Raw genomic sequence first — 25,814 nt, 5'->3', positions numbered from 1 at the left:
CCTTTTCGGTGCTAATGTAAATGATGTTGTATTTTTAATTTTGAATTCCAGTTGTTCATTGTTGGCATATAGGAAAGCATTTGACTTTTGTATTTTTTTAATTTTATATCTTTTTGTTAACTTTTATATATTAATCTTGTCACCTAAAACATTGCTAAAAATCACTTCGTTCCAGGAAGGGTTTTGCTGCTATTGTTGATTCTTTGGGATTTTCTACATGAACAATTATGCCATCTGTGAACAAAGAGAGTTTTCTTTCTTCCTTCCCAGTCTGTATACTTTTTATTCCCTTTTATCATATTACTGCATTAGCTAAGACATCCAGTAGGATGTGGCATAGGAGTGATGACACGGGACATTTTGTGTTGTTCCCAGTCTTAAGGGGAAAACACCTAGTTTCTCACCACTAAAGTATGATGTTGGCTGTAGGTTTTGTGTAGATATTCTGTATCAAGTTGAGAAAGTTCTCTATTCCTAGTTTGCTGCTTTCTGTTTGTTTTGTTTTGTGTTTAACTTATCTTTTAAAAAAGAAAGACCTAGGAAAGGTTTAGAGCCAAATAATAGAAGACCCTGAATGCCAGTTTCAGAAATTTAAACTTTATCCTATGAACAATAAGAAGCAATAGAATATTTTTGAGCAAAGATGGAATATGATAGGGATATACATCTCTCTGCCTCTGAGAGCCCTTAAACCATCCCATAATACAAGAATCTAGTTTCTATTTGAAGACATCCAGAAAGGTAAATTCCTCCAAGTGCTTTAATAACCCATTCTGATGACAAACAAATCTCACTCTCTATTGACCTTTCCTTATAGCAAACTTGAATCCCTTATAGGTCCCAGGAAAGATGCAGAACATTCTTCAGTGTTGATGAACTGCTTCAAAGGCAGGACTCCCAAACCCGGTATTACTCTACTGGCTCCCAACCCAGACGAGAAAGCTGTTTCTCTGTTTCTCTTTGGTTCAGCGCAGTCACAGGCACCCAGTGGGCCTGACAAGTTTACAAAACAATGTACAGTCAAAATGCAGTGACCACACCTGAATCAGCAGGGCTGACACATTCACTCGCATCACAGCTTCTAAAGGAGAGAGTTGCTATCGTCAAGAGCTCTGTGACAATGACACCTGTGTGAACGTTTGGCTATCTCCTGGGCCAATCTACAGAGAATGCCCTGTGGCCCTGTTCTTATGGCCTCGCCTTCTTTGCCTCTTCTTTACTCCTCTTCCTGTCATCCTGCTCTTCTCTCTCCTTTCTGTCTTCTGCCCAACACAACCAATTCTCAGGAGGACACTGGAGCGTATTTTGGGTTCTGAGCAAATTCTCTACAAGAGCACAGGGACCACCTTGGGAAGGAAAGCCACTCCTAGATAGGATTCCAAAATGGCTTTGTTTGGATTTCCTTGTGTGCGGAAGGTGGAAGACAAGGGCAATCGGAGGCCCAGAGAGCAAAAACAAGGAAATGATTTGCCAACTGAGGCTAATAGATCTCTGAGTTCCCAAAGCTCACAGGTGTACAAACTATACCAGCATCCGGTTCTCCCCACCCCTCAGCTCCCTGTTGCCCACTAGAAGACGTCTTTCCCCCAGAGGTTACACCATGAAATTCAATCTAACCTCATTTTCCTTTAAAAACCTATTCTGGCCAGGCATGGTGGCTCATGCCTGTAATCCCAGCACTTTGGGAGGCCAAGCTGGACGGATCACCGGAGGTCAGGAGTTTGAGACCAACCTAGCCAACATGGTGAAACCCCGTCTCCACTAAAAATACAAAAATTAGCCAGGCGTGGTTGTGGGGTGCCCGTAATCCCAGCTACTCAGGAGGCTGAGGCAGTAGAATCACTTGAACCTGGAAGGCGGAAGTTGTAGTGAGCCGAGATCGTGCCATTGCACTCCGGCCTGGGCGACAACAGCAAAACTCCATCTCAAAAAAAATCCCCACTTCCTCCTTCCCCCTACTGCCAAAATACAAACAAATATGATTGAATCTAGGCCTTTCACCTTGGGACAGGCTGGGGTGTGGGGCCAGGGTTTGGGCCTTTGGTTTTTCCCACTATTATCAGCCCAACCATCTATCCAGTGGAACTGCATCAGAAGGGACAATGTGAGACATCAGAGAAAGGAGACCATTTTTAACCTGAGGAAGACTGTCATGCCCTGGGCAAAGCTGTTGGTGAATTTCTGGCTTTGTTGAGAGGAAATTCAGTTTTTTTAAGAATAAGTGCCTCTAAGGTTCTTCAGAGGTACGTGTGAGAATAAGCAGTGCTCCTGCCTGTCTGCTTATTTATTCATTTCTTAATTCCTCCATGGATCCATTCATGCTTTCAACAAATATTTATTAAACAACTATGATATGCCAGTTATAGTTCTAGCCATTGCGGACAGGACATAGACAAGGTCTTTGTTCTCATGGAACTTATCTTTTAGTGTAGGAAGACAGATAAGAAACAAGAATTCTAGGACATTTAAACTCAAATTGTGGCACTTACACCAGCAGTGGCTACACCAAGTGGGAGCTGGTTGGAAATACAGACTCTCATGGGCCACCTAGACCTACCAAATCAGAATCTTTTTTAACCAGATCCCCAAGTGACTCAGATGCACATTAAAGTTTGAGCAACACTGATCCAGGATGGAATTTCTCAACAATGGTACTATTGACATCGAAGATCAGATAATTCTTTACTTCCTTGGTGCAGGGGCAGGGTGAGGGGTTCTGTGCATTGTAGGATGTTTAGTAGCCTCCTTGGCTTCTAACTACGAGATGCTGGCAGTACCTTCCCCCTAGATGTGACAACCAAAAATATCTATGGATATTGATAAATGTCACCTGGGGGGCAAATTCTCACTCTTGTCACTAGTTAAGAAACATTGGTCTAGGAGAACCTTGGTGAAATCCCCTTAACGTCAAGACTTTTTTTCCCCTTTTCTCTTAGGCAAAAAGAATGTAACAAACTTAGCTGTTAACTATTTTATCCAACTAAGTACAACCAAGATCATGTTCACTTTTTTCAAAAGATAAGGTACAGCAACTAATAGAACAAACAGAACATCATTTGGAAAAAATGAAGTTTGCACAATTCCCATGAGAAAACTTTCACACACAAGTCACTCAAGTTTGCGGTTTAATATTACTACTAAGGATAAAGAGACTTAGTATTAAATATGCATATATGAGGCCAAGGACTTATGATTGGATGTCATCACTACCAATTATATTTGCACTAGGTACAGTCATACAAAGGTCTAGAATATCTCCCCTTTTTGAAAGAGCTGGCCAATTAGACATAATGCCCCATGTCCACCCTCAAATACTGGAAGTAGGGCAGGGAGAAGTTTGTGAAAAACAAATAAATCACATAAGCAGAGTCTGAAGCCAATGAGGTGATATCAAAACATTGTGCAATTTTGACTGGAGTGGAGGGGAAAAGCCAACAGAATAACTCTGGTCTCTCAGTCTCTTGGTGTTGGGAAATTTATAGTTCATTGTTAATTTTTAATTAATTTCTTAAAAAAATAGGCCCAGCCATTCAAAACCAGCCTGGCCAACATGGCGAAACCCCATCTCTACTAAAAATACAAAAATTAGCCAGGCATGGTACCTGTAATCCCAGCTACTCGGAAGGCTGAGGCAGGAGAATCCTTTGAACCCGGGAAGCGGACGTTGTAGTGAACCGAGATTGCACCACTGTACTCCAGCCTGGGAGACACAGTGAGACTCCATCTCAAAAAAAAAAAAAAAAAAAAAAAGGCCCAGCCAAGGAAATAGTGCCTCCTGATTTTAGCAAGTGCCTGTGACAAGTTAACACACAAAATAATTTCAGCCAGTGGTAAAATAACCCAGGACAACGTGATAGAGAGCTCAGGCTCAGTTTGAGGGGGCGAGAACAGTGGTTCCTATTGGGAAGTGCAGAGCTGAGCTGAGCAGAAGAATCAAGGCTATGGCAGGGAGTGCATCTGTGAGGTGTGTGAGGTCATCAGCCCAGTCCTGCCCTCAAGGACATCTGGTTTCTTGGCTCTAATTCCCAGAAGAAACAGCTTATCTTAAAGACATCTGGTGGCTTGCCAGAATTATTCACAGCCAGTGAATGGTAGAGTGCAGAAATGGAATCCAGTTCTCTGGGGTGCTGGAGGACAGTGCACTTTCTACAGCACCAAATACCCCTGGTTTAATTTCCCACTGCTGGTCTAACAAATTACCACTAATTACAACTCAAGTTTATTATCTTACAGTTCTAGAGGTCAGAAGTCTGAAATGGGTCTCACAGATGGAGAATCAAGGTGCTGGCAGGGCCACGTTCCCTCTCGGGGCTGCAGGGGAGAATCCCTTTCCTTGCCTTTTCCAGCTTCTAGATACCTCCTGTGTTCCTGGGTTCCAGGCCTCTTCCTCCATCTTCAAAGCCAGCAGCATGGCATCTTCAAATCTCTCTCACTGACTCTGACCCCTTCTCCTTTTGCCACATCTCCTTCTTCTGAGTCCGATCCTCCTGCCTCCCTCCTTATGAGAACCACTGGGCCTACCTGAATAATCCAGGGTAATCTCTCCAGCCCCAAATCCTGAACTTTAATCATGTCTGCAAAATCCTTTTGACTGCGTCAGGTAACATATTATCTGTTTCCAGAAAATAAAATATGGACATCTCTGAAGGCCATTATTCAGCTTATCACAACCCTCTTAGGAATGACAGTCAGACCGAGGATCTCTAACAAGCATGAAAACAAAAAAATTTTTAAATCGCCAACAGAAGAGGGGAAGAAGAGAACAGGAATAAAAGGAATCTCTACAGACTCAGGTTCCAAGTCAGCCTGGGAGACAGAAGAGCAAAGTGTTGTCCAGGTCTCACATTTGGCTTGAACAGCTCATAAAAAATACCAGTATATAGGGCCCAATCTCTAGAGACTCTCCTTCAATTAGTCTGAGTGGACCCAGGCGTCATTTTTTTAAGACCCCAGATTCTAGAATCAGACTACTCTAATACAAAGACCACTGTGTGCTTGACATTGGGCATGCTATTTAACTTTGCCTCAATTTCTTCTATAAAATGAGAATGACAATATCAATAAAACTACCTCATAAAGCTGAGGATAAGCAGACATCATACAAGTAAAGTTCTTGCCACACAGTAGGCACTGCCTCATGTCATAGGTTTGTTTCTCCTTCAAATGCCTCAAAGCTCTCCAGAGGGGTGTCTTCTTCCTCAGGCAGGAACCCAAAGGGATTTCTGTGTGTCTCAGTGTGAAGGGTGGGGCTGGGAGGCATGCTGAGCTCAGGCTCCCCTGCCCTGCCTGGTTGTGATGGGTTCCAGAAGTGCTCACCCCAGTGTGCCAAGGGAAGGGCAAAGTTGCAGCCTTCTCATGGGAGCGCACAAAAACAGGAGTGTGTAGGAAGAAACAATCAGAAAGGCTGGAGCTGGGGGTGGAAAAGGTGTGGTGTGCTGTGCTGTGCAGACGTGAGGAATGCTAAGAGCCATCTGATAGTGATCAAGGCTTAGCTGTCTACTAGAGCCGTGATTCTCAGCCTGGATGCCTATGCAAAACATCTGGGAGAACCATTAAAAATATGCACGGTATCTGATCCCAACCCAGAACCTATTAAATCAGAGTCTCTTGGGGTAAGGCCTGGGAATCTTTTTTTTTTTCTTTTGTAAGATCTCCAGATTATTCTAGTCAACTGAAATTGAAACCGTGGGTCCCCTGTCTTAAAGCTGTGCCTAAGCTTGGTTGACCTCGCCAACTGCATCGCTAAGTGAAGGAAGGGAGGGGAGAGAGAGGCCAGTAATGACTGGGCTCCTATTATGTACCAAGACATTTTACATGCACCCATTAATTTAATCATCATAATTATTATCCCCACTTTAAAGATAATGAGAAAGAGCTGCATTTCATAGGGATTATAATGCAACTCACAATAATGTTGCCACAGAACCAAGACTGAGCCCCAAGTCTATGTCCAAAAAGGAACAAAGGAAGAAAAATGGCATTTATCAAATACCCATCTCTCTAGGAGCTGCATAGCATCCTCTTGATTCCTTGAGGTACTATTTTTCTCCCCATTTAACATTTGACAAGAGAGAGACTTAGAAAGGCTGAAAAACTTGCCCAGGTCAAACAGCTTACAAATGGCAAAGCTGGGATCTTAATTCAGGCCTGTCAATCTCTAAACTCCCATCTTCTCTTTCATCATTTCCACCCATCTCCATGCCTCAGAAACTCACCGTAACAACTATAACAACCATAACAAGAACAATGAACAATTATCAAATGCTGGCTCTGTATCAAATACTGTACTGACAGCTTTCTATGAATTATCCTAGGAAAATAAAACGATCATGGCATAAAGACAAAGCAGTTGGTTGTTTAGACTCAGGTTACTCAACGAATGGCATATGGGCCGGCCGCATCACCTGAGAGAGTCAGAGCTCAGAATCTGCATTTTTAAAAGATCTGTTAAGTACATTAAAGCCGGAAAAGCCTGCTGTAGATGACTTTTGTTCTGGTTTTTATCTTTCCAAAAAGTTGTTACAGTAATGTGTAGGTACAGCCTAAGACTCTCCAGTTATCAGGCCTTACAAGGAACCAGCCAAAGATGCAGAAGGAGCCAAGTGCTTCTGTTCTCTGGTTTAACATGATGTCGGGGAGAGCAGGAGGCACCAAAATACCTTTTCATAAATACAGCTCTTTTTCTCTGAGTGTTCCAGGGTGTTGATCTGTAGGCACACACCATTTGACTCCAAGTACTCTGAGCAGAGATCACTCCTTAACAGGACAAATTATGCTGAATGTGAGACTTGCTAATAGTCCTATGAAAGCAAGAATGGGATAAAGCAGCACTTCTCAAACTTGAGTAATGTGAAGATCTTCAAAAAAGGAAAAAAATTATTCTTTCAGAGTCAGTATGTTGGCCCAAATCACTTCTATTATAAACTTTCTTAAATAGTAGAAGTATTTACATGGACAACTGTAAAAATGAAACAAATTTACAAATTAAGCAAAACTACAAACCCAGCAAAAATCAAATAAATGAATGCATCTCAAATATAACAAAAAATGATTTTTGCTAAAATAAATCGCCAGCATCATTATGGTACTGACGGCTACAAAGTATCATCTTTTTGGTACAGAATATGTAATTACTGTATGCCCCAAATTGGGGCATAAATCTCTATTCAATTCTCTATTCAAGCTAATAACTACTGAAAAGTTATTTGGCATATTAAGCCCATCTTCTCTCTTCCTTAACCCTTGATAATTAAAGCAGTGCTGCTTACTACCATCATGATAGCAATTCAATTGCTCTAGTTGATTCTCTATTCAAGCTAATAGCCACTGAAAAGTGACTTGGCATATTAAGCCCATCTTCTTTCTTCCTTAACCCTTGATAATTAAAGCAGTGCTGCTTGCTATCCTCATGATCCTAAATACAAACGCAAACTCCAGCTCTGAGTTCATTGATTTAACTTCAATAGATGATCACCTAGGTGATCCAGATATACTTATAATGTTTCTCAATCATTATTGAGATAAAAATGCTGAGTTATATTATTATAATAGAAAGCTTGCAGACCATGCACACACACACACACATACACTCACGCAGACACACACAAAAGAACATGTCAGCACATTTCCAGGAGTTTATCAGTCCCAATTTGGGAAACGCTGAGATAAATAATTAGGAAAAACTATAATGAAATAATTAATGAGGGCAAATTACTCTTTACAGAAATATTTCAATGCATAAATGCAAGAAGAAATGATCAAATTTAGAATTTTACATACCCTAATAAATTAATAGAGTCAAACAATGTTAATCAAAGGCTGCTGACATCTGAAAGAGAGACAACTCAACAAGATACACCCAATGTATTTTTGCAGAAAAAAAAAAAGCCTGGGTGTGATGCAAACTATTTATATAATTACTAATTTATGGGACACACAGGGACAAAGGAACATTTAAATTATATCATGGGAATGCAATCAGTAAAATCCAGATGATGCAAAATTCTACAGGACAAAATAGTTTCTGCAACAGATGAACTTAAAGAAAAACAAAAAAGAGATAAAGAACAAATCCACAGATCAAAAGAGACTTCTGAGTCATATCTGTAATTGCAATGTATGGGCTTTATCTGGATCCTAATTCAAACAAAAATAATTCAGGATGTTTAATTTCATATGGGTCCTAATAGTATTCCATATACATTTTTTAAAGAATCTTTATTTTATAAAGATATATACTAAAATATTATGGATCAAATAATGTGATAAGTTGGATTAGCTTCAAAATTGTGATGGTTAATTTTATGTGTCAATTTGGTTAAAACATAACTCAGCTTTTGGTCAAAGACCAGTCTAGATGTTACAGTGAATATATTTTTAGATATTATTAACATTTAAATCAGTAGACTTTGAGTAAAGCAGATTACCCTCTATACTGGTGAATGGAGGCTGGAGGGGCAGGAGTCATTCAATCAGTTGAAGGTCTTAAAAGACTGAGGTCTTCTCTAGGATGAATGAATTCTCCCTCGAAACTGCCTTTGGTTTTGCGATTGCAACATCAACTACCCTCTGGGTCCCCAGCTCCAGGCCAGCAGATTTCAGACTTGCCAGCCCCTGAAAATTGTGTGACCCAATTCCTAAATCTCCCTCTCCACATCCCACACACAACCTTTTGGTTATGTCTCTCTAGAGAACCCTAACTTATACAGATATTTTCTGGGGGACAGGAGAAATGGATGGAAGAATAGATAAAACAAAGTTGGCATGAGTTAGTAATTGTTGTTGAAACGGGGTAATCAGTATGTTATACTATTCTATTTTTATATATACTTGAAATTTTCCATTTAAAAAGTTGGGAAGGATAAAAAGAGATGGAAGAGCCAAGGAGCAGAGACACGGTCTTTCTGTACAGGGTCTGTACACGTAAACATGTTGTTCTGATAGAACAAAATATCAGAAATCAAGGTTGGCCTAGCATGGTGGCTCACGCCCATAACCCCCAGCACTTTGGGAGGCCAAGGCATGTGGATCACTTGAGCTCAGGAGTTTGAGACCAGCCTGGGCAACATAATGAAACCCCATATGTACAAAAAAATACAAAAGTTAGGCATAATGGCACGTGCCTGTAGTCCCAGCTACTCAGGAGGCTGAGGTGGGAGAATCTCTTGAGCCTGGGAGGCAAAGGTTGCAATGAGCTAGATCACTCCACTGCACTCCATCCTGGGTGACAGAGTGAGACCCTATCACAAAAATAAAAGTAAAAATAAAGGCTGGCCTGAGAAATCTGAGGTCTTGACTCCAAGACTCACAAGGTTTTGACTCCAAGACTCCAAGACTCACAGTTACAACCCAAAGGTCTAGTCTTGGAGGTGATTCTTCTCTTGATCTTGAACTTCCAGTCTGATTTAGGCTGTTCCCACTATGCCCCCACAGTGCTTGCACATCCCCTCGCTGCAGCATGGCCTCCCACACTATGCTGAGATGACCTCTTTGAGTCTCCATCTCTTCCCGCTACCCAGGAGCTGCTTATTTATTCAAGCACCAAGCTTGCACTTTAAAATGTTAAATGACTGAATCAAGGCTATGCTGAGTGTGGGACTAGCTAATGCCCAGTGAAAGAAAGAATGAGGTAAAGCAGTGTTTCTCAAACTCATATGCTACTGCCTTCTAGCCCCTGGTTTTTTTCTGTTAATTGTTAAAGCCTACAACTAATTGCTTCATTTTTAATTTCTTCATGTTCTCTGATTTTAAATCCCCCTGCACAACCAAACATTTGAGGTCTTATGGGGGAAAGGAGTGTTTGTGTGGAAACAATGGCATTCACCACCATACAACTTTATAAAATGAACCTTCAAAATTCTTGTCCTTGGTAGGAGAGAAAAGCCCATCCAACAAATAGGAGCTTCATTTGCAGTGCTTTCTTTCCAATCTCCTATAAAACAGAAACTATCTGACCCTTAAGGCCTCATATGAAAGTCATTTTTTTACATTGCTCTGCCTTTATGGAAACAGAATTTTTAATGTGAATGTTCATTAAAATAAGCTCTTTCTTTGGCTCTGTCATAGTGTTCTGCATGCTTTTGGAATAAATTCATTGATTCTACAATCAGAATTTAAAATCCTAGGATACTTCATTTATAAATTAAATAAATGATTTAAAAAACAGTACAATGCCAGCTTTTCTTTTAAACTTAGCTTATAGAGGGAGAAGGAAACTGTGTTTAAAAAAAAGAGACAGAGCTGAGCAGCTAAATTCCAATCTCCTTTAAATTCAAATTTAGACAAGAAAAGGTGGAGAGTTTCTAGTCTGCCATGCTTCTTGGAAAATGTTCTGACTCCTGTACAGAAAAAAACAAGGGGTCCAAGTGAGCTGAAGTCTCCTTCCATCCTGCCTCCTCCTCTGTCCCTTGATTTCACCCTTAAAGTCATTACTTCAGCCCCAAGAAATCCCCACCTTCAATTCTGCCCTCACTTCACAGAAGGTCAGGTATACAAATTCATGACAAAACCTCAAAGTAAATGAAAATGAACCAAGAGAATAAATCAACAACTTCCTCCTGGGCTGCCACTGCCCAAGTTGGGTTGCACACCCCTGAGGGAGAACAAGGATCCCTGAGAAAACCAAATATAGAGCCTTACAGCCTTAGAGATGCAAAAGGTTCCCAGAAAATGCATCAGTAATCTATGTTGACAGTCATGCTGGAATACAACCCATGTTTTTAATTCCTGTCCTTCAACCCTTGGCACCACTGTGGACACCTAAAGGTAGAGTGACCACACTTAGCAACAACAAAAGTGTAGAACACCCAGTGAAATTTAAATTTCACATAAACAACAGGTAGTTTTTGAGCACAAGTATGTTCCATATAGTGCACGTGTTGTTTATTCAAAATTCAAATTTCACTAAGCATTCTGCATTTTATGTGGTGATCCATGAAGGGATTTCCATTGAGTAATGAACACTGCAACAGCTCAGGGTGAAGATTTCTCAAGCAACACCAGTCTTATCTGGTGTCCTGAGTTGTCTTGGTTGTGACTTCCGGATATTTTCAAATCTCTATTTGAACATCCTATGCTTTTCTGAATTATACCCGGGCTATTCCTAAACCAAAAGTGGTCCTGTGCCTCATTAATACAATTAGAAATTTGGTCTAAAATGTTAGTGGTTCCATCAGGTGAACTGAAGATTCCTCGGCCAAAGTTGCATTGCAAGAGGTCATCATGAACTGGTATATCTTTCTTCTCAATCAACAGATACTAAAACACCCACAATAAAATTGCAGGACAGGATGGAGAGAGATCTGGAAATCTTCAGATGTTAAAAATAGGTCTATTTCATATTTCATAAGGTTGGAACCCTTGGTCAAGGACAGTTTCCAATGTTTCTCCCAACCTCGTCACAATTCCCAGCATTCTGTAACCACAGTCACTGAATCATTAGATTTTTACTGGTTCTGAGCAAATAGAAAAAAAGGCCAAAGTCTTGGGCCCAAAGTAAGAAGGACTATCATGAGGGTAGCTGAGAATGATGGCACTATATTCACCTTGTTCCTTTGAACAGATTTTTAAAATATAGTATACAAGACATTTGAACTCTTGTTGGAGTTTTGTTTCTTTTCTTGTCATCAAATACTGCAGTAATCTATAGACATTTCAGTCACCATAAGGGAGTTTTTGAAATACTTTTTTATTGACCCTCATTTATTCTCACTTTACAAATATCTATTGTGCACTAACTCTGGACCAGGTGTCATAGTCCTCTCTTGTTGACTAACTGCTACACACTACATCTTCCAAAGAGATCAATAGAAAGAAAGGCGGTCTCTTGCTCAGTCATTCCTGATGTAGGTGGTGTCCCAAAAAGCATATATATTATAATTTTAAATTACATTTATGTATTTTAAATACCTATTTTAAAATACGGACATAAATAGAGGATATGAGATTTTTATGTCTTCATCCAAAAAATTCAGAAACATGATTATAGCCACATGGACTCACTTTGTGCCTGTGAGTGCAAATATAAAAGCCAACCTTGAACTAGATTCTTCCTTCCACTTAAAGCTTCCTAATTTGCAAAGGACCTTGCTTAATTACTTAGGGGACTCCAAGACAGTCTGTTCTTTGTAGCTTAATTTGTTGGAGTTGTGACCAGTCTGTTGCAATCTAAAACTAATGGATTTCGAAAGAGAAAAGAAAATCTAGAATTTTTTTGGCAGATAATTTTTTTCCATCTAAAATAACAAAGTTCTTTATGGCTAACTTGCCTTAAGTCTATCTGCAGTACTATCTAAAGAACCCAACCCCAAGGGGTACAAATTACTTTTAGCCTCATGGTGTCAACTGATGAGAAAACTAAGGCTTAGAAAAGATAAATGACTTCTTGAAAAGGTTCCCACAGCTAGTTTAATGGCAGAGCTGGGATTTGAAGCTAGTTTGATGGATGCCAGAACCTGAGCTGTTGTTAATACTCTTTCTTCCCTGGGAGGTAGTGGCCCTTAGCATTTAAAGAATGATGACTCAAGTATGCCTGGCCCAGAAGAAAATGCAAGGCAAGAGTAGAAATATGGGAAGATGGCTGAAGATGAGACTTTAAGAGTTCCTCAGGCTAAAGAGGCTGGCAGTAGAACATGCTTCTCTGCAAACGGTGTCATCGCCCATAGAAGGAAAAGGTAAAGGTGAAAAGTGAGAGACATCCAGAAGCTCCCAGCACACAGCTCCTCTGCCAGCAGCAGGGTGCTATCAGGGAAATTACAAGGGCTAAATGGTATTTCAGGAAGATTAATTTGGCAGCGTCACACAGAGTATATGAAAGGGAGAAAGAGGCTGGAGGCAAGGAAACTAGTTAAGTGGCTGCTGCAGACGCTCATTTCCCAGATGGGAGTCTGAGTCAGAGCCACGGGAGAGAACAAGGAATCAAGGGACAAATGTGAGTGTTATTCACTACCCACCATGAAGGAAGAACAGACCAGCCCCGGGACCTCCAAGGGCAGGACTGTGGTCAGTGATGCTTCTGAGGCAGAGAGAAGAGAGGAAGGAAAAGTGCTTCCAGAGCCAGTACTACTTGTCGCATCCCTGCAGCCTAGAGCACATGCCTGTCCACCTGTCTCCCCGTACCACAAGCTCTGAAAAGTCAGGGGACCCTTCATGGGTCTGTTTCTCCCCATTGCTGACCACAAGTGTTTGGGAATCTCAAGAAATACTCCCCGGAAGGCTGTTTCCTCTACCTGGAATGCTCTGTCTCCACTTTTGGCTGGAAACTCTGTGGGAAGAGCCTCCCTCAAGGCACAGCACAAATGTGTCTTCCTCAGCGAGGCCTTCCATGGGTCAGCTGAATGAAGTTAGGTCTTCTCATTTTCCTTTCCATAGAAACTTGTCTTCACAGTATGCATCACAATGTGTAATTTTGTATTTGTTGTTTTTTACATTTATTTTAAAAATATCTTTCTGTTGCTGTTGTTGCTTTTCTACCTTCCCCCCATCAGACATAAGCTCCACAAAGTGCTGCCCAACAGAAACACAGTGCAAGACACATATGTAATTTTAATTTTTCAGTAGCCACATTTTTAAAAGTAAAAAGAAACCAGTGAAATTAAGCTTAATAATATATTTTATTTAACCAAATATAGCCAAAATGTTGTCATTTAAATATGTGCTCAATAGAAAAAAAATTATTAATGAGATAGTTGGCATTCCATTTTTTTCTCTTTTTCTTTTTTTTTCAGAGACAAGGTCTTGCTTTGTTGCCCAGGTTGGAGTGCAGTGGCTCAGTCATAGCTCACTGCAGTCTCAAACTCCTGGACTCAAGTTATCCTCCTGCCTCAGTCTCCCAAATAGCTAGGACTACAGGCACACATTGCCACACCCGGCTAATTTTTTTATTTTTTTAAAGACAAGGCCTCACTATGTTGCCCAGACTTGTCTCCAACTCCTGGCCACAGCGATCCTCCTGCTTCTGCCTCCCAAAGTGCTGGGATTACAGGTGTGAGCCACCATGCCTAGCCTTTTTTTCTTTTTGTACTAAGTCAACATTTCCAGACTTGTGTGGAAATTAAGACCACATACTAGGAATTTAAAAGCAAGACTGTCATTTATAAAAATGTCATTGCAGGAGGGAAGGTGAGCTTACTGGTCAGCAATCGAAGACCACCTTAGAAACCCATCAAAGACTGGCTTTTTATAGGAAAAGCCTCCACAGACTCAAAATGCCTCTAGTCTCCTGCCCATAGGAAAGCATGCCCTGGAAATGGTGTGGGGACAAGGTGGAGTGTTAACTACCCCAACTTCTGTGTGTATTTCACACTTACAACACATCTCAATTGGGACTAGCTACATTTCAGTTGTTCAATAGCCACATGTGGCTTGTGGCTACCATATTGGACAATGTAAAACTTGCAAGATGCCTGACAAATATTACTTACCTAATAAAGAGCTGATGTATGAAGGCAGGGGAAAGGGAAAAGAGAAGGAAAAGAGGAAGAGAAAAAAGATAGATGGGAAGGAAAAAGAAATTAACATCTGTTGAGTAGTTACTATGTTAGATTCTTTCATACAACAATAAATTATGTCATTTAATTATCATATCAACCCTGGCAAGAGAGGTATTATGAGAACCACGTTTATAAATGAGGACACTGGTTTGGAGATGTCATGGCACTTGCCCAAGATCATGCTGTCTTTTGAATGAAAGAAGCAGGATAGAGAAGGCAGTCTCCCCCACCATCCTCCCGCACTCACAGAAGCCACACATAACAAGTCTCTTCAAGCCAGCTTGCCATCTAGATTTCTTTCTCCTCCAGTGGAAACTTTCCAGGGTTTCTATGAGTGAATCCCACAGACATTCTCCTTCCAAAAGTATGATCTGACCATTGCAGGCTAATGTAGAGGTCTCCTCTCCCTCCTTAAGTGATCCTTATTTCATTAGCTACTGTTGCCCATTAGAATTCTACTATGACCAAACAAAATGGTGGCACTTCAAGTTCCGCTCTCTAGCTCTATGCAGTTCCCTTCCTTCCTTCATTCAATTAGCATACATCCCAGATAACTCTGTTCAAAAAGGAATAAGAAGGAGAAAGAGAAGAAAAAGAAGAAGGAGGAGGAGGAGGAGAAGGAGAAGAAGGAGGAGGAGGAGGAGAAGGAAAAGAAGGAGGAGAAGGAAGAGAAAGGAGGAGGAGGAGAAGGAGGAGGAGAAGGAGGAGGAGAAGGAGGAGGAGAAGGAGAAAGGAGGAGGAGAAGGAGAAGGAGGAGAAGGAGGTGAAAGGAGGAGAAGGAGAAGGAGGAGAAAGGAGGGGGAGGAGGAAGAAGAGAAGGAGGAGGAAGAGGAAGAGGAGAAAAGATTCAAGCTAAAAGTTATCTCATCTCAGCCAGGGAACCTCCTCTGACCACTCTCCAAGTGCAAGAATCTTCCCCCTCTTCTGTGTTCCCACAGAACCCAATGGAATTTCTCATGCATATCATCATTGTTTACTTCTTGGATCTCCCTCACTGCACTGTGAGCTCCTGAAAGGCAGAGACTATGACTTTAATCTTTATATTCCCAGTAGCCAGCATTTATTGAATAGGGTTGTTAAACGAGTAAATAAATGAATGAATGGATGGATGAGCCCATAGTTCTGTTTAAATGTAAGAACCACCACCTGGTACCACACAGTCATAAGGGCTAAAAGAGGACTAGTATGTACTCTTGCAGTAGCTGAATTCCACCCAGACCAGTTATCCAGGTGTGGTTCACGGCAACACAAACAGACAACATCAGCAGAATATCTATGACCCCTGCAACCATTGCATAAGAAGTGATGTTCTAAGCGATGCAGAAGATGTAGCAAAGCTGGGAGGTCAGGAACCTGTGGAAGTCATGTGAAATAACCCCAGAATATGGTAGGATGGAAAGAAGCAGTGCTAAGCATTAGAGTTTGGCCACAAAGCCAAGGATCCTGGTCATGCTGGCCTGGAGGGGACATGCAGTGTTGGCATCCTTCTACCCTTCCTTCTAGAAGGACAGGTGGTGGCAGACTGCACCAAGCAATGGGTGCAACCACAGGAACTTGGTTCTCCCAAACTTACAACATCCTGGGAATGTACATCCACCCTCTAGGATCATCTTCAAAGATGTTTATGGACGAGACACTTTGTTGCACCTTGAGATTGTGGTCTATGCTAGGTCTTGGGCCAGAACTTCTAACCTTAGCTGTAGCATACCTGTGTGCCCCCATTGGGAACAGGTGTGCCACAGGGAAACACAAATTTCCCTAAGCCCCAGGAACAGCCAGGTGAGGGTGAGGGGGCAAGGACTATAGTAGCCAGACCCCGATGGCCTACTGCCTAGGAATGAGCCCTCCCACCTACATAAATAATGTCATGTCCATGTATACTGTGACATGAAAAAGGTTGGGAAGCATTGATTAGACTATAGGCCAGCACCAGAGAGTTAGGACTTTTAAGAAGAACTTCATTTTGACAGGCCAAGGAGATTGAAGTCTCTCAAATGTGAGTCCGAGCCAAGGCCAGTCTATTTGCGTGGATGTTTCTGTGAATTCAGAAGGAGGATGGAACACTGGGGCCTTGCACCATTGAAAATAAATAACAAAATGCACAAGAGTAAGTGCCAGACTGTCAACAAAGGTGCAATCCAGAAAAACAAACAAATCAAGGGACTGATACTGCATCTCCCACACAGCTGTGACTCACAGGTCAAGGGCCAGAGTCAGCCCCCCAAACCACTGCCTGGCACCTCCACACCTCGCTTCCCAACAGGGTATGGTCCAGGGAAGAATTACTCCTTAGAGTAGCTTCACAGACAACCAAGGAGGGGTGGGGAAGGGATTGTTATTGTCAGTGCAGCTGGGCCCACTACCCCCACCCCCAACAGTTACTCTCCTGTTACTGTTCATCTTTGTCTTTTCAAGTATAGATTGGAACTCAATATTGGACAGAACTGGGCAGGTATATAACTGGAGGACCAAAATGCTGCCTAAGAAGGACTTGGGATGTTAGGAAAGCCTGGCTTCTACAGAACTCTTACCACCTGAAACAACAAGCAAACGTATAAAAATAAATACTCCTCATTACTACTAAGCTGGGCAGAAATATACTTCACAGTCATGGAAAGTGGCCCAGAGCCGTACTGGGGCCAGCCTAGAGGACGTGGGCAGGAGCTGAATGTGGCAAGGAGGCTCTGGCCACTTGATCAGACATCAGAACAGCCCCACCTGCCACAGCAGCTCTGGCTGACATCACTGTCTCTCTAGATCCTCAGTGGGCAGAAAAAGGCCAACACAACTGGCACAGAATGATGTGGGGTGGACAGCCCCAGGGTGTGTGTGTACGTGCTGCAGCTGGTGTGGCAATGTCATATTCCTAGCCAAGGAGAAGCCACCTCTGAGATCCATATCAGAAAGAGGAAATGAGGCTGGGCGTGGTGGCTCACACTGTAATCCCAGCACGTTGGAAGGCCCAGGCGGGCAGATCACCTGAGGTCGGGAACTCGAGACCAGCCTGACCAACATGGAGAAACCCCATCTCTACTAAAAATACAAAATTAGCCGGGCATGGTGGTGCATGCCTGTAATCCCAGCTACTTGGGAGCTGAGGCAGGAGAATCGCTTGAACCCAGGAGGCAGAGGTTGCGGTGAGCTAAGATTGCACCATTGCACTCCAGCCTGGGCAACTGGAAACTCGGTCTCAAAAAAAGAAAGAAAGGGGAAATGAAAGCTACACCCTACCATATCCCATCTCAGCTGGAGGTGCAGACATTGCCCAGACCCCATCCATTCACATTGCCTTTGGGGAACTTAGGATGTATCAGAGGGAATTTAAGCTCTACTAAATCCCAAATTAAAAGGCATCCATTGCCTTCACAGAGCTTCACGTGCTAAACTTTGCTCCTAGCTCCGAAAGGGGTTCTTTAATATTTTGAAAATTACCAGAAAGCAGATATCCCCCTTCATGAAAGCTAATGAAACATTCACTGACTCGTGGTCCATCATGGGCCAAAGAAGACTGGGTGTCTTCTTGATGTGGATCCCATCCTCGTACTGCAAAGGTTGCTTCCAGGTCCCAGCCTGGCTGTGACACCATGATGTGATTGACTTATTTGCTCCTCTTTGTTCTCCTACCTCCTGGACCAAGACAGAGAAAGTGAGAGGCTTTTCTTGGTGATGAGACACTCTCCTTTCACTATGTTGGGTCAGGAAATGGTGAAGGCAGAGGTTGCTGTTGTCCAAAAGCATGAAGTTAGGTCGGCAACCCGTGCCTGCCTGCTCCTCCAAGAAAGCAGGGAAAAGACTAGAAGCAGAGGCCTAGCCCTACAAGGGACTATACTTAGCTGCATTGTCAGAGGTTTGTGTGGGGCGTACAAGAGGGGCTAGAGAGGTTATGCAAAAAAAGCTCTGCAGGTAGGTACCCAATGTATAAGGCCACATGGATAACAGAGCAGAAGGTATCATTTCCAGAACCCAGCAAGGGCGGAAAAGAGGGCCTCACCAAGGTATCCTTTAACTAGCATCTACTAGCATCTTAACATAGCCCTAAGGGAAAACCCAAAAGTCATATTCTATGCTCTCAAACAATTATTTTTTTCATGGACCAAAAATGGTGAGGCCTCAGTGAATAAACAAGAGGAAGACAAGGCAACGAGCACTGCTGGTTGGTAATAACAAGAAGGCACTGTCTGCAAATTGTTTTCAGAGCTCTGCAGGGGAGCTCTTTCTCAATGAGACCTGCTCTATCACCTTATTTAAAATTGCCTCAATACCCTACCCTCTTTTCCTGCTTTATTTTCCCTGTAACACATTCCCTTTTAATATACCCATAATTACTGACTTGTTTTGTTTATTGCATTCCTCCCTCACTAGAATGAAAGCTCCATGTATACAGGATTTTTTTTCTATTTTTCTTCACTGCTTAATCCTTAGCTGTTACAACTGTGCCTGGCATACAGTAAGTGGTTCAGTACCTAAGTGTTGAGTGGATAAATGGATGGATGGGAAGGATGGATAAAAAGAGTGCCTGGTAGACCTAACGCTTCAGCTGCCAGATTCCTGAAGGCCCCAGAGGAAGAAAATGCTACAGAAATCAAGAGAAGCATTTAAGGCACATATCTTCAACATCAACTCTTCCTATCCACCCGCAATGCTAGATCCCAACATAAAATGAAATAAAATTTCTACAGAATCATCAGCATTAGGCTAGTATTAACTTTGCCTTGATTAGCCACAACCCACAATAAGTTACTTGCACAATGTCATAAATACACGGTAGAGTCAGGTTCAAACTAGGTCTTTATGAATCAAAAGTTCTTGCTCTTTTCACATTATCACACCAAAGGTTACTGCAGAAACGCCAAACTAACCTTTGGGTGTTTAAATCCCATTTTCCCTTCTGAGTCATTGGTCATCCTTGGTCTCAGTAGATCAGGCACGTTAGAACTGTGGCAGAAGGGATAAGAATGAAGCAGCCAAAATTGAGCCTTTGTTTCTTAGGTAATGCTGAAAAGTTTCTGGAATAAAAAAATCAATAGGCTGAAACTTGACATCTTACAGTCAGTTTTACACACACACACACACATGCACACACACACACACACCCCTGTATGCATGTCAAAAGCAACTAGTAAGCAAACACAGTATTAAAACTTACCACACTTTTACCTCTGCCTGAGTCCCCCACGAATCATGCGTACTGAAGATGTGCCACTCAGTAGCTAACAATGCTGGGAGATACTGCTTAATGCTCAAGTCGATTTCACCAGCATACACATTGCAACAGCTCCAGAAAACTCTCTTTTCTTCCTCCCACTCACATGCTTCCCCTGGGCGTTGTACTCACTGCCGGTGGCCTCCACCTCCACCCAACTTCAGAAACCTGGCCCATAGCACCCTGCAATTAATGTCATCAGACATGTAAATCTGATTGTCAACCCATGGAACATGCTCACAGCTCACCAGAAGACATTGTCCTTTACAATCAGGGAGGCACTACTGAGTCACCATTAGCAGATTTTTCTTTAATGGCTATATAGTAACTACACTCATTTATTCACATTTTTACCAAGTCTGCCTCTTGATTATTTGACCGGCCAGCTTAGGTGTTCAGTGTGTAAGCATGGAAAAGTAAAGCCTCCCACAGGGAACAGGGCCACCCATCACTTTGCTTCTCTCACCTGGGCCAACCTAAGCCGACCATCTCAAGCTTATCTTAACCCACACAAGGGGAATAGACGAACACTCCAGTCTGCACCCCTCACCTGAGTCTGAACACAAATACGACTCAGGAATGAATATTCACAGTCATTAGTGCTAGTTTCAGCACTTGTACCTGCCAGTCAATAAGGCCATTTCTTGTCTCTTGCTTAAGAAATAAGGCCTGCTGGAATGAGTGTGGAGTGCACATGTGAAATAAATAAGAAGGTGTATTGTCTTGTTACCATAAAACAAAGTAAACCAAGATTTTAAAAATGACTTCTTTTCAAAGGACAGAAGTACCACATATTGCCAAGACCTGAATCACCCTTTTAACTACAGACTCTAAATAAGTATGCAAGTTGTACTAGAAGAAGAAAAGAGACCTCTGCAAACCTTCTGTTAAAGGAGATTAAACATTAAATCAATTAAGACAAGAGTATGGACAGCAGTTTCATACAGTGCACATGTGGATACAGAAACTTGGAAGAAAGTGATAAAACGGGCCCTTGATTCTAATTTCTCACTCCTGTTAACACTTGAGCGACCTGAAAGCATAGAGGCAGAACCAGCTATGCAATCTGTGGGGCCCAGATGCAAAATGAATCTTTCAGCAGACTTCCAACAAAATGTTTGAGAAGACTGGCTTCCTTTTTTCTCTTTCTGCTTCTTAACTAGCCTTCCCCTTCATACTGTTCAGGGTCTCAGTGGAACTAACCAGCAGACCCTCCTAAACCCCATAACCACGCCCAATCAAAACCCACTTATCTCATGAATCAAACAGTTCCTCTAATAAGTTAATTTTAGAAACGTGGCTAATGATGGTGGATGGCTTGGAGGTGGAGGTAAGCCCAAAAGTGAGGCCTGTAAACAAGCCCATTTAAACCATAGTCTTTCCTAAAAGGATGCCACATAAGAATGGCTTTTTCCAATCACAAGCATCACGGCCCTTTCAAGAAGAGGAAGATGCTCAGCTAATTAAGATAACTTGCTCATCATTTTTTCAGCTGCACAGAGAACCCCAGAAACAATATTCATTCACATTTATCCTCACTTTTTTATTCACCACAGACTCAGAGTTGCCCTCCAAGAATTGTTTCCCAAATCACATCCACAGTAATAAAGAATATCAGCTTAGATGCTCAAATATTTCTTTGACAATTAAGGAAAAATATGAAAGGCTGATCTTTGGCATGGGGACAGTGAGAAAGAGGATATTTCTAAACGTCATTTGTTAACTAACACATGGAAAAGGAACTTACAGAACTTACAGAACTTACACCCTTACATGGATGTGCCAAACCATGAAGGAAAGATGATACACTTCAAGCCTGTGGCTTTTCCTGAAAATTTACTTTTTCAGACATTATCAAGTTCCTCATTAAGAATATTCCATTCCCAGCCGGGTGCGGTGGCTTATGCCTATAATCCCAGCACTTTGGGAGGCCAAGGCGGGCAGATCACCTGAAGTCAGGAGTTCAAGACCAGCCTGGCCAAAATGGCGAAACCCTGTCTCTACTAAAAATACAAAAAATTAGTCGGGCGTGGTGGCACATGCCTGTAATCCCAGCTACTTAGGAGGCTAAGGCAGGAGAATCGCTTCAACCCAGAAGGCAGAGGTTGCAATGATCCCAGATTGTGCCACTGCACTCCAGCCTGGGTGACAGAGAGAGACTCTGTCTTAAAAAAAAAAAAGAAAAGAAAAGAAAAATTTCATTCCCACGTCTGGCAATATGCCTCATGATTCAGCACCATCAGTGATTGAGAACACATGCAAAGGAAAATTCAAAGGCTTAACCAGGCTCAATGTGAGAGCAGATGCTGTTCTCCATAAAATGCGGGCTCAGAGCTCTCTGGGAGCAGGGATGGGTGTTTTTCCAAAGATAGCCCCCATCTTTTCACTTCACAAGGACTCATCTCATGCCAGGGAGAAGATATCTCAAAGTAAAAAATCTCCTCTCAGTTGACCTCTTTCCATTCCCAACTTTTAAAAAACTATTTCCTTCAACACATTATGAAAAAAAAAATGGGCTCTCTTAATTTCAGAAAAATTGAAGAAGGATCCCGTAAGGTGGTATATAAATTCTATTTCCAATCCAAATATAAGATTCACAGAAACAAGGAGGAAAAATATCCCATCATAGCCTTTTCTGAGTCTTTACAATTTCTGTGTCAATGAGAACCTGGAGAGAGTTGCTGACAGAAAGGCAATCATGAGTCTGGGGAGAAAAGGAAGGAGAATAAAGGGAAGAGAAAAAAGTGAGAATGTGGGAATAAGACTGCGATGGAGGTAAAGTAAACTTCTCTTGACTTTGCCTTCAGTGGTTTCACAATGGTAAGCTAATTCTCTTCCTGTAGAAAAATCAACTCCCATCTGAGAACCAATCAGAACACAGCCACTTATCAGGGCACAGAAGCAGTTTCATCAATTCACCCCACCTCTTTTACTCATTACCACCACAAAACATAAGTCACTATGTATGAAGCCAAAAGTAAAACCAGCAACACTTATCACAATTAACATCAATTAGATTATATCAAGTTTCCAGTGTATTTCTCTCCAGAAAGCATAACCTTGCCCTTGATTGAGACTTCCTACTATCATGTCCAGGAGTATGGCAGTACGGAGCTCATTAGATAAAAGCAGAGAGCTCTCACCTATGCTCTCTCTTTTTAACTTTTTTTACTGATACGTAATCATTGTACATATTTACAGAGTACATGTGCTATTTGGCTACATGCATAAAATGTGTAATGATCAAGTTAGAGTATCTGGGATATCTATCACCCCTGAAACATTTATCATTTCTTTGTATTGGAAGCATTTCAAACCTTCTCTTCTAGCTATTTTGAAATATATAATATATTGTTGTTAATGATAGTCACCCCACTGTGCCATCAAACACTAGAATTTATTTTTCTATATGAATGTATACTTGTACCCATTAACCAACCTCTCTTCATCCTCCTCCCACACCCTTCAAAGCCTCTGGTAACCACCATTCTACTCTCTACTTTCCTGAGATCAACTTTTTTAGCTCTCATGTATTAGTAAGAACATGTAATATTTGTCTTTCTGTGCCTGGCTTGTTTCACTTAACATAATGACCTGCAGTTCCATCGATGTTGCTACAAATGACAGGATTTCATTCTTTTTGTGGCTCAATAGTTCTTTTCTTTTTTTTTTATTATTATACTTTAAGTTTTAGGGTACATGTGCACAAAGTGCAGGTTAGTTACATATGAATACATGTGCCATGCTGGTGCGCTGCACCCACTAACTCATCATCTAGCATTAGGTATATCTCCCAATGCTATCCCTCCCCCCTCCCCACACACCACAACAGTCCCCAGAGTGTCATGTTCCCCTTCCTCTGTCCACGTGTTCTCATTGTTCAGTTCCCACCTATGAGTGAGAATATGCGGTGTTTGGTTTTTTGTTCTTGCGATAGTTTACTGAGAATGATGATTTCCAATTTCATCCATGTCCCTACAAAGCACGTGAACTCATCATTTTTTATGGCTGCATAGTATTCCATGGTGTATATGTGCCACATTTTCTTAATCCAGTCTATCATTGTTGGACATTTGGGTTGGTTCCAAGTCTTTGCTATTGGAGAATAATGACACAATAAACATATGTGTGCATGTGTCTTTATAGCAGCATGATTTATAGTCCTTTGGGTATATACCCAGTAATGGGACGGCTGGGTGAAATGGTATTTCTAGTTCTAGATCCCTGAGGAATCACCACACTGACTTCCACAATGGTTGAACTAGTTTACAGTCCCACCAACAGTGTAAAAGTGTTCCTATTTCTCCACAACCTCTCCAGCACCTGTTGTTTCCTGACTTTTTAATGATCGCCATTCTAACTGGTGTGAGATGGTATCTCATTGTGGTTTTGATTTGCATTTCTCTGATGGCCAGTGATGGTGAGCATTTTTTCATGTGTTTTTTGGCTGCATAAATGTCTTCTTTTGAGAAGTGTCTGTTCATGTCCTTTGCCCACTTTTTGATGGGGTTGTTTGTTTTTTTCTTGTAAATTTGTTAGAGTTCATTGTAGATTCTGGATATTTGCCCTTTGTCAGATGAGTAGGTTGTGAAAATTTTCTCCCATTCTGGAGGTTGCCTGTTCACTCTGATGGTAGTTTGTTTTGCTGTGCACAAGCTCTTTAGTTTAATTAGATCCCACTTGTCAATTTTGGCTTTTGTTGCCATTGCTTTTGGTGTTTTCGACATGAAGTCCTTGCCCATGCCTATGTCCTGAATGGTAATGCCTAGGTTTTCTTCTAGGGTTTTTATGGTTTTAGGTCTAACATTTAAGTCTTTAATCCATCTTGAATTAATTTTTGTATAAGGTGTAAGGAAGGGATCCAGTTTCAGCTTTCTACATATGGCTAGCCAGTTTTCCCAGCACCATTTATTAAATAGGGAATCCTTTCCCCATTGCTTGTTTTTCTCAGGTTTGTCAAAGATCAGATAGTTGTAGATATGTGGCGTTATTTCTGAGGGCTCTGTTCTGTTCCATTCATCTATATCTCTGTTTTGGTACCGGTACCATGCTGTTTTGGTGACTGTAGCCTTGTAGTATAGTTTGAAGTCAGGTAGTGTGATGCCTCCAGCTTTGTTCTTTTGGCTTAGGATTGACTTGGCAATGCAGGCTCTTTTTTGGTTCCATATGAACTTTAAAGTAGTTTTTTTTCAATTCTGTGAAGAAAGTCATTGGTAGCTTGATAGGGATGGCATTGAATCTATAAATTACCTTGGGCAGTATGGCCATTTTCACGATATTGATTCTTCCTACCCATGAGCATGGAATGATCTTCCATTTGTTTGTATCCTCTTTTATTTCCTTGAGCAGTGGTTTGTAGTTCTCCTTGAAGAGGTCCTTCACATCCCTTGTAAGTTGGATTCCTAGGTATTTTATTCTCTTTGAAGCAATTGTGAATGGGAGTTCACTCATGATTTGGCTCTCTGTTTGTCTGTTATCGGTGTATAAGAATGCTTGTGATTTTTGTACATTGATTTTGTATCCTGAGACTTTGCTGAAGTTGCTTATCAGCTTAAGGAGATTTTGGGCTGAGACGATGGGGTTTTCTAGATATACAATCATGTCAAACAGGGACAATTTGACTTCCTCTTTTCCTAATTGAATACCCTTTATTTCCTTCTCCTGCCTAATTGCCCTGGCCAGAACTTCCAACACTATGTTGAATAGGAGTGGTGAGAGAGGGCATCCCTGTCTTGTGCCCGTTTTCAAAGGGAATGCTTCCAGTTTTTGCCCATTCAGTATGATATTGGCTGTGGGTTTGTCATAGATAGCTCTTATTATTTTGAAATACGTCCCATCAATACCTAATTTATTGAGAGTTTTTAGCATGAAGGGTTGTTGAATTTTGTCAAAGGCCTTTTCTGCATCTATTGAGATAATCATGTGGTTTTTGTCTTTGGTTCTGTTTATATGCTGGATTACATTTATTGATTTGCGTATATTGAACCAGCCTTGCATCCCTGGGATGAAGCCCACTTGATCATGGTGGATAAGCTTTTTGATGTGTTGCTGGATTGGGTTTGCCAGTATTTTACTGAGGATTTTTGCATCAATGTTCATCAAGGATATTGGTCTAAAATTCT

The 25,814-nt window shown here is 41.6% G+C and overlaps 1 protein-coding gene across 2 annotated transcripts in view; it reads right to left on the bottom strand.

The window, feature by feature from the left end:
- The window catches only part of TMEM45A (transmembrane protein 45A), an 84,736-nt gene that overhangs the window by 38,140 nt on the left and 20,782 nt on the right, over positions 1–25,814 (bottom strand). The window contains exons 1-2 of one of the 2 annotated variants that reach the window (XM_063602490.1): positions 19,636–19,875; positions 19,349–19,495 (exon numbers count right to left, since the gene is read on the bottom strand). In XM_063602490.1, coding sequence (XP_063458560.1) covers positions 19,349–19,393 — 45 coding nt within the window. In that variant the 5' untranslated portion in view covers positions 19,394–19,495; positions 19,636–19,875. Of the gene's footprint in view, positions 1–19,348; positions 19,496–19,635; positions 19,876–25,814 lie in introns of those variants that run through there. The other variant, XM_008975400.6, reaches the window with a different exon arrangement.

This window comes from Pan paniscus, chromosome 2, assembly GCF_029289425.2.
Source record: "Pan paniscus chromosome 2, NHGRI_mPanPan1-v2.0_pri, whole genome shotgun sequence".
In the NCBI taxonomy this organism is placed as follows: domain Eukaryota; kingdom Metazoa; phylum Chordata; class Mammalia; order Primates; family Hominidae; genus Pan; species Pan paniscus.
This window is presented reverse-complemented; position numbering and strand designations above follow the sequence as displayed.